A 10,216-nucleotide genomic window follows, 5' to 3' on the forward strand; every position below is an offset into this window, starting at 1 on the left:
TCCACACCATTAACTGAAGAATCAACCCAGAATGTTCTTCCTCAGGTAATCTCGAATCCCATATTTGATGAGTCTAATGAAACACATGTCCCTACAGAAGATATAGCTCCTAAATATCCACAAAGATCAACAAAGAGAGTTCCAAAGAAACAATATGAACCTGATCCTAAAGCCAAGGCCAAATACCCAATTAGTAACCATGTGTCCTCTCATATATTGTCTACATCATATGCATTTCCTGTTAATCAATTATCCACTGTATCTATTCATAATAGTGTGCAAGATGCATTGACTGATCCGAAATGGACAAAAGCGATGAACGAAGAGATGGAGGCTCTACAAAAGAATGTGACTTGGGAACTTGTTCCGTTACCCAAAGGAAATAAGACAATTGGATGTAGATGAGTGTTCACGATGAAACTCAAAGCGGATGACAGTATTGATAGATATAAAGCAAGGTTAGTTGCAAAGGGGTATACGCAAAGGTATGGGGTGGATTATCAAGAGACTTTTGCACCGGTAGCCAAGATCAATACAATTCGCATTCTCACATCTATAGCGGCAAGGATTGGCTCAATGGAGATTTAGAAGAAGAGGTCTATATGAAGTTGCCAACCAGAGTCAAACGTAGTTCTTCGTGTAGAAGTGAAGTTTGTAAATTGAAGAAGTCATTGTACGGGTTGAAACAGTCACCTGGAGCTTGGTTTGGGAGGTTTTCTTCTACAATGAAGGCATTCGGTTATAAACAAAGTAATTCAGACCATACTTTGTTTATAAAACACAAAGAAGGAAATGTAACAGTTTTAATCGTGTATGTCGATGATATGGTCTTAACAGGAAATGACCCATGTGAAATGAAAGCATTATAGGAGTATTTGGCTGCTGAATTCGAAATGAAGGATCTCGGGCAACTTAAATATTTCTTGCGAATTGAGGTTGCAAGATCGAAACACGGAATTTTCCTTTCACAACTGAAATATATGCTAGATCTTTTAACCGAAACTGGAATGCTTGCTTGCAAACTAGCAGAAACACCCATAGAAATGAACCATAAGCTCGGAGTTTTTTTAGATCGAGCTCCAACAAACAAGGGTCGTTATCAGTGGTTGGTTGGGAGATTAATCTATTTGTCTCACACAAGGCCGGATATAGCTTATGCAGTGAGCGTCATAAACCAGTTCATGCATGCACCAAGTGAAGAGCATATGAATGCGGTATATCAAATCTTAAGATATTTGAAGAGTGCACCAAACAAAGGTTTGTTGTTCTCCAAAAATAGTGGCTCTAATATTGAAGGATACATGGATTCTGATTGGGCAGGTGATCAAACTACCAGAAGGTCCACGTCTGGCTATTTTACCTTCGTGGAAGGTAATCTTGTCACCTGGAGAAGCAAGAAGCAGAAGGCTGTGGCAAGGTCAAGTGTAGAAGCTGAATTTCGAGGTATAGCTCATAGTGTATGCGAATTGTTGTGGCTTAAAAGTGTACTAAAAGATTTGAGAACTGAATATGCAAAACCTATGAATCTCCATTGTAATAATAAGGTAGCCATTGAGATTTCACAAAATCATGTACAACATGACCACACTAAACATGTTGAAGTTGATCGTCATTTCATCAAAGAGAAACTCGATCAAAAGATTATACGATTTCCATTTGTTCAGTCTGAAAGCCAGTTAGCAGATATACTCATGAAAGCAATTTCCGGAAAGGTGTTCTATAGTATAATTGACAAGTTGGGCATGATAGATATCTATGCTCCAACTTGAGGGGGAGTGTCTGCATGAGTTGTATATGAGGTGTGATTGATTATATAATTAGTCCTCATAAATATAAGAATATTTAGTTTCCTTTAGAATAAGATTTTTTTCTTTTATATAAGATGTAATTGTATCTATATATAGCATCCAATTGGGAGAAGATAATTCAATTCATAATTCATATTATTCATAGAAACCATGATCTGACAGTTTTAGATTAAGGTGATACTTTTGTTTTCCCTTTCATATAGGTCCGCGTTATCTAATTAATAGACTGGATGGTAAATAAACATTACAATGGCCCTTTGGAAGTTTTTAAAGGTGGGCATTCAATCACCATTGTTTTCTTATGGTATGGAATTGTCTCACTTTTGTTCTCATGTCCTAAAATGATTTAGAAAGATAGCTGAACAGTTTGGATAAAACACATACATAGTGGTGGCGCCAATAGAACACTATCTGTAGCAACCTTGCTAGAGTGGGTAGGCAATCCCGTCCTTTAGACTAAATTAGTTTTCCAAATTTCTCATGAAATGCAAAATTACTGAGCCACCATTTATATTTCTAAGTTTTATCGAATGAAGAATTATCTCATAAATCAAGAATCAAATGCACTTATGAAGAAAGTATGTAAAGTAAATTATAATTATTATATTTTTACATTATAAAATTATTATTTTTACCGTGATTCATTGTTAGAAAAATTATCATTACAGTCACATCTACATGATGTCACTGTACAATTACAAAATAAATAATTTTACACATTTACAACCATTTATCATTGTAATTGGAAAAAAAAAAAAACCCCTTAGTGATTTTCTTTTCTTTACTTTTTTCCCACCGTCTAGAAGGCTTTAATTGTATTTCACAATTTGTCTAATGACATTGTGGATGTTTAGGCCTTAATTGATACTCTGGTAGAGTATCATGGTTCGTATGCCTGCATTACTATATTTCTCTAATATTGTATGCCTGCATTAGTACATTTCTCTAATATTACCTTCAACTAGACTTCCTAAATTGTGGTACCCACTTCAGATAGGATAGAGCCCATTTTAAGACCGGAACATCTAATCAGTCATCAATTTTATCTTCAACAATGTGCCAGTTAAGAAAACATTACGGTATATTTTTTGGTTCATGGCCCATCTAAAATAAATCACAGCTCATGATATGGACAGTTTAGTTTCATTTAAGTGCATGGAATGAGTACCAGCCCATTCATTAATATCCTAGATGTGATTCATAGATTCAGACCATTCATTATGTGTGTCCCACTTAGATGAGGGGTCAGACCAAGTTTCAACCGCATCCAAAACTCATGTGGGCCCCACCAAGTGATTTTATATGTTTTAGGATGTCTTCACATAGTTTTAGATACTATGGTGCACTTGAGTTTCGTATACGGCTGGATTTTTGTATATCCCATGACCTAAAGGGGACACATCAAATGCACGGTGTTGATTTTCTACACGCATCATGATGGAGCCCACACAGCTCGACCTCACGGGAAGTTCCCATGAGGTCGACTTTACGATACCATTTTCCTATTTAGTTAACTCCCTCGTGGTGTTACCCTAATGTGCAGGGCCCACCTTGATATATATTCTATATATCCACACCGTCAATATATTTTTCCATCACATTTTAGGATGTCATTGCAAATCATAAGAAGATCCAAATCTCAGGTGGGCCATACCAATCAAAACATTGATGAATAACCATTAAAAACCTTTTGCAGTTTATAAAAGTTTTGGATCAATTTGATCTTTGTAATTTCCCTTCATCCAATCAACAAGTTGGATTGCAAATAAACACTACTGAAACAATGGGTTTTTATAACGACGAGTGGAGATGTGGATTCGCTACTGAAGTGATGTGTCCAAGTTCTATGGGACCCACCATGATGTTTGTGTTGTATCCACACCGTCCATCCATTTGGAGAGATCATTTTAGGGCATGAGCCAAAGAATGAGACAGATCCAAAGCTCAAGTGGACCCCACCACAGAAAACAATAGGGACAGTGACATGCACCGTTGAAACCTTCCTAGTGTCCGCTATGATGTTTATTTTAGATCTAATATTTTTGTAAGTTAACAAATACATGGATGAATGGAAAAACAAATATTAGCTTGATCAAAAACTTCTGCAGCCCATAATAATGGTAGGCATTCAATCCCCACTTGTTTTTTTCTGATGGGGTCCACTTGACCTTTGGATCTGCCTCATTCTTTGGCTCATGCCCTGAAATGATCTCTCCAAATGGATGAAGGTTGTGGATACAACACATACAATAGCACATACATCAAGCTGGAGCTCATAGAAATTACCGACAACATTTTTTGGGTTTTCATGAGGTCTGTAAGTTGCATCACAATTTTAATGTAAATATTTGGCCCAATTTAGAAATCTGATCCATTCACTATATTCTACTAATCAAGAGCTTCAATTTGACTAGTTACTCACCCCAATCAAGCTTCAGATGAGAAAGAAATTGAGCAAACAACATTGATCAACAATATGATGGGCCATATCTTGCGATCCAACGATTAGATTTAAGTGAAATGTAATCTAAACATCTGAAGTTATATTTACTCTTTAATCTGGACCGACCAGATTGTCCAAAATCAGTCTAGATCTAGACAAAGTAATCATGCCCATTTAAAGAGTGTTTTAGATGGTTCTAATTCGTTTCAGGTCATATTGAGTCGATTTTTGTTCTCTATCCTAATTAGCATGTTCCAAACATATCTGACCGTTCAGATCAACCTTAGGGTGGCCTGACCATAGAATTTAATCAATCTCATCATTATAACTTATTCTTGCAATTACACGTCATTATACTTGGGCTATCATTTTTTCACATTTTTTCACGAGTGAACCTTTTAGTGAATAAACTATTAGAGGTTCAATTAGTAGATATCCCTAGTAATTTAATAAAAAAATCTTAATTTTTTTCACAGAAAAATATCAATTTCTTTTTAAAACTCTTTTTTTTTTTAACTCTTACTTTTTTCGAAACTTTTTACTAAATCTCATTTTTGTTATCAAACTTTTCTCTTTTTTTTTTTCAAAATACAAAGTCTGAATTTTTATTTTCAAAATCTCAATTTTTTCCCAAAATCTATTTTTTGGTCAAACTTAACAATTTATTCAAACTTCTCAAATTTTTCAAGATGTCAACTTTATTTTTTTTTCAAAAGCACCATTTTCTTTTCAACTTTTCAATTTTCTTTTTCAAAATGATAATTTTTTTGTCAAAATCTTAGTGCTTTTTTAAATCACTTTATTTTCAAATGTCAATTTTCTTGAACATTTTCAATTTTTTTTCTTCAAATGCATAATTTTTTTGAACTTCCCAATTTTCCTTTTCAAAATGTAGTTTTTTGTCAAGATCTCAATTTTTCAATCTCATTTTTTATCTTCAAAATTTCAATTCCTTCGACCTTCTCCATTTTCTTTTTAAAAATATTTTTTCCCAATTTCTCAATTTTTTTTTTTTTGAAACAGTGTCAAATTCTTTATCAAAATCGTCAAAATTTTCACAATTTTTTTTATCTTTTCAATTTTACTTTTCAAAATATCATTTTTTTTCTATATTTATTTTTTCTCCAAATTATCAAATTTATTCAATTTTCTTTTTTTTTTTTCAAAATCTAGATTTTTATTAAATCACAGTTTTTTTTTTTCTAAATCTCAATTTTTTTTCTCAAACAGTGTTAATTGTTTTGTTTTTTAATTTCCCAATGATTTTTTTCCAAATCATAATTTTTTCCAAACCTCTCAATTTTCTTTTTCAAAATGTCAATTATATATCAAAATATCGATAATTTTTAATTATAATTTTTTTTCAAACTTCAATTCCCAAAATACAAAGGATGTATGGTGGGATTTTGTGTGATATTGCAAAGCATTTAAATATTAGTTTTAAAGCAAAAAAAATAAAATTTAATAGTAGTTTACACTCATATAAAAAACAAAATAAAAATAATCATTCCATTCAATCAATTGATTCAAAAATAATCTTAGATACAAATGAATACAATTAAAGCACTGAAATTCTATTAAAAAACACTTCTTAGACTACAATAAAATAATTTACCACCATATTCTACAATTTAAATTAACAAAAATAAAGAACAGCGGCAAAAGTCAATTTACGACGGACCGTAAACCGTCGCAAAAGTAATAATCCGTCGGTAAATGTTTTTGGGCGGCACCGCGGACTGTTGCAAAATTTTAACTTGAGACGGGCCAAATTCGTCGCAAATCTCATTTTTGCGAAGGTTTTTGGTCCGTCGCTAAATCTCGCTACTTCACGGAACCGTAAAAAAATTGCGCGACGGACGTTTTCAATTAGAGACGGACTATATCCGTCGTTAAACCGTGCCTTTTTTGCAACGGACCAAATCCATTGCAAAATCGCAATTTTGGCATAGTGATACCCATGTGATAAAATTTCTCATGGAAAGATGGATTTTTACAACAAAATTCCACAATGAAATTCTCTTAGAAAGAAAATTGCTCCAAATTTTTTTAGTTAATTTTACTAAGGTTTTTAATCATTAAAGTTCTATTTCACCAATTAAAACTGCTAAAACCATTAAATGAAATCCTGATTGAATCAGATCTAACCATAATGATGCATGAAAAATTGACACAATCATGATCCAAACCGTTCGTTATGTCCAGATCACCTCTCCTTGATATGCGGTTGCTCCTATTGTGATTGGGACTAAACCACTCGAGGGAAAATCAATGATAGATGGTTAAATGAAAAAAGAGGCCAACTGTCCGAAATCAATGAACAAATGTTTGTTAATCGAAGGTTAGGATTGTCCAATCAATGCCTCTGAAAATCTTTCAGATTAAAGGTCACGGGGACCAATCTTGAGACTTTCTTCAGTTGAATGTAAATTTCTCTACTTAACTGTCCATTTTCTGGGCTACATATCAAAAGTTCCTATATAGTACAGAATTTCGGAGTACTGTCCATACACAGTGAGAGCAACCAATGGACGGTCTAGATCACCGAACAATAGGCCCCAATTGTCATAATCAAAAACCTACAGGTTGTGTATCATATAGCTCAATATATGGAAACACATCATTTCGGGGAATGATTTTCCAGGGAAATTATTTCCTAAATATCAATTTCTGAAAATGGTGCCTAGATCTGTTTATTTCTTTTTCTTTTCTTTCTTAATTATTAAAATAAATAAATAAAATAAAATAAAAATTCCACATTCGATCATATACCTATGGACCTCTTAAAGAGTACAGCAGCCAGTTTTCGAGTAAAGGAAGACTTACAGTACACCCCACCTAACAAATGGTTCAGATCATTACAAGTTTGCCTATTTTGCAGGTGTCCAAGAAGGCATGTCCATAAAAAAATGATTTTCCACCTGAAAAACAGCTTTTGCTCAATTACTGGAAATGCTTTTTTATATGAGGAGAAGGTTGTCAAGAATGGTATCATCCATACACAGTATCAAAATGTTTTCTGACTACATTGCAAATACAAAATCATTTCAAATGATTTTGGCAAAAACATAATCCTTCAACAGAGTATACGAAGAAGATTAGCTATGAGATGTGTCTGTAAATTTCGTTGATCCAGAGCAGAAATACAGAATTTCCAAGAACAAATGCAGATTACCTTCTATAGAAGTATTTGTTTACAAAATATAGGTACCAAGGATTCTCAAAGAAGAGATGTTTGGATTACACAGAAACATAAGAATCAAATACAGTTTTTGCAGAATAGAAATTTTCCATAGTTTGAGGAAACGAGCCATCCGTGCTTCGCTCCTCATCTTGACATTCATGGAGAGCTCGGACAATCATATCCATGGTGGGCCTTTTGCTCCGCTCTTCCTCCACACATGAAAGGCCTATCTCCACCATCACCGCCGCTTGCTTCCAATCAAACTTCCCATCCAATCTTGAATCCACCAAATTCCCAACCCATGATTCTTCTCCACTCTCCATCTTCTCCTTCGCCATCCGGGCATAGCTCTTCAGTCCCACCTCTTCTTCTGCATCTGTCATCCAATTCAAAAACCGACTCCCCTTCACAATCTCTAGAAGCACAATCCCATAACTATAAACATCGACCTTCGCTGTGATGGGAAGATTCAAAGTCCACTCAGGCGCCATGTAGCCCTTTGTTCCTCGGACCCGAGAGAAGTTAGAACCCGGCCCGCCTCTCTGAGATAGTTTCGCTAATCCAAAATCTGCAATCTTGGGCTCGAAATCGCAACCCAATAGTATGTTTTCAGGCTTCACATCACAGTGGATGACCCACTCAAGACACTGGTGGTGAAGATAAGCCAGACCCTTTGCCGTCCCTACCGCGATCTTGAACCGTTCGTTCCATCCAAGTAATCTAGCAGGCTCCTTGCTGCTTCCATCGGAGAACAAGTACTTATCCAATGATCCGTTCTCCACATACTCAGAGACCAGGAGCCTGTGTGCTTTCTCCGAACAGTATCCCCACATTCTCACCAGATTCATGTGGTTGATTCGTCCGATTGTGCTCACCTCAGCCCAAAACTCCTCTTCGCATTGAAATACATCTCGCAATTTCTTCACCGCCACTGCCCTCTTATCAGCCAAAACTCCTTTGTAAACAGACCCAGAGCCTCCTCTGCCGAGCTCATCCTTGAATTGGTCAGTTGCCTTCTTCAATTCCACATAAGTAAATCTCTTAAACTGATTTGAAATCCTTCGGTAGCCTTCCTCCACCAGCATCTGCATCCCATGCTCCTTGAAAATATACCACCAACCTGCTGCAATAAAGAGAATCTCAATCCCACCTACAGACAGAGCAAACCAGAGGAAAAGACGATATTCAGTGCCTGTGCTCTCCTTATAAACATCAGAGGATCCCACGAAAACTTCAGATTCATTCAAACTGCAAACAAGCTCCAATCCTTTGAATTGCGACGAATTTTCAGTTTCTAGACTTTTTGGTAATTTTAGATATATGGTGCCATAGAGATTCGGAGAATTACGCCCATTGAAAAGTGCGCTTTTGGCCCAGCAGCGTCCATCACCTTCTAATCTATACTGGAAAGCCTCACAAGAGCAATCGTCTAAGCAAATCTTCTTGCAAGATTCTAGCGATATTCCTGTACTGTAATTAAGATCGAACCCGAAGAAGTCTGTTTGTGGAAGCTCTACAAATTTCACCATCTGGGTATTGCAGATTTTGCTGAATTTGGGCTTGCAACCTTTGCTCCAATCTCCCAAATCGTTCATTTCATATCCCTGCAGGCACGTGCATTTCGGCATCGGTGTATAGACACAAACACCATATCTGCCACACAGACCATGTATATTGCACTGCTGTGGGAGAGCCACCCATGAAATCAGCCACAACCCGGTTGACTCATTCAAGCTATAGAGTCTGAGATTACCATCATAATCCAATGTCAATCTCCTTCTAATCCCAACACCCAGATCGGAAGCATAAAGTTTCAGCTGATCGCTCGATGAAAACTCACCCTTATTGTCAAGAACAGCCGATCTACTACTGTTGAAGGTTGATCGACCATTGCCCCACGCATCGAAATCAGGATTAGGCCAATATAATCTAGAAATATCGGGCCCATCATACATCAATCTCAGGACATTTTCGCTGTCGAAAAAGAGAATGAAATAACCCGAAGAAAGCTCTCCTTTCCTTATCGCAGAAACGAGTCTCTTGCCTTTGGTTAGTGTTTGTGAAGGCAGAAGAGTGTTAGTGGGAGAGTCGAAGCTCTGCCATAAAATCCTCCCATTTGGATCTTTCAACACGAGGTTTCCACTGTTCAAAAGCTCGGCTCTATCAACGTTGGTGGAGATGGTATTAGCATTCCAAACGGTCGAACCGTCGACATCGGTCAGGACCATGTTACCATCCCAGTGCACAGAGAACCTCGATCCATGGCCGTTCACGAGACGGCCGCCCCAGTTTGCCGTCCACACGATAGTTTTGTTCGCCGAATTTGAAAACCAGATTGAGAAAGAGTAGGCATTTGTGCCGACCTTGTAGAAACCACATGTGAATGATTTGTCTGGGGAGAATAGGAGGTCTGATTCATCTTCTACTGAGAGTGAGGATCCTTTCTTTAAAGAGCTATATTGAGGTGTTGGAGATGCATAAGGAGAGTCGAATGAGATGAGAAGGTAGATAAGAAGAAGGATTGGAGTGGAATGAGATTTTCTCATGATTGCAAAGAGAATTCTAGTTTGTAATTTCTTTCCTTCTACTCACATTTCTTTATAGAGGTTCCCTCAGCTAACACGCCTGTGGGAAGCAGACTACACGCCATTAAATGTGCAAGTGTGGCACATGGATGCAAGATCCAAGCCATCCATCAAGTGGGTCCTGCTGTCTACATATCATGACCAAAATTCAGGCTGGTCCATTCATCAGGAGTACTGACACCTTTTCCTTTGGTGT

At 36.6% G+C, this 10,216-nt stretch overlaps 1 protein-coding gene across 1 annotated transcript; it reads right to left on the minus strand.

The window, feature by feature from the left end:
• Positions 1–7,347: 7,347 nt before the first annotated feature.
• LOC131252762 (putative receptor protein kinase ZmPK1) lies at positions 7,348–10,216 on the minus strand. The gene has a single exon (XM_058253443.1). It carries the CDS (start codon positions 9,979–9,981, stop codon positions 7,492–7,494), a length of 2,490 nt encoding a protein of 829 aa, XP_058109426.1. The 5' UTR covers positions 9,982–10,216; the 3' UTR covers positions 7,348–7,491.

Source organism: Magnolia sinica, chromosome 8 (assembly GCF_029962835.1).
Source record: "Magnolia sinica isolate HGM2019 chromosome 8, MsV1, whole genome shotgun sequence".
NCBI lineage: Eukaryota > Viridiplantae > Streptophyta > Magnoliopsida > Magnoliales > Magnoliaceae > Magnolia > Magnolia sinica.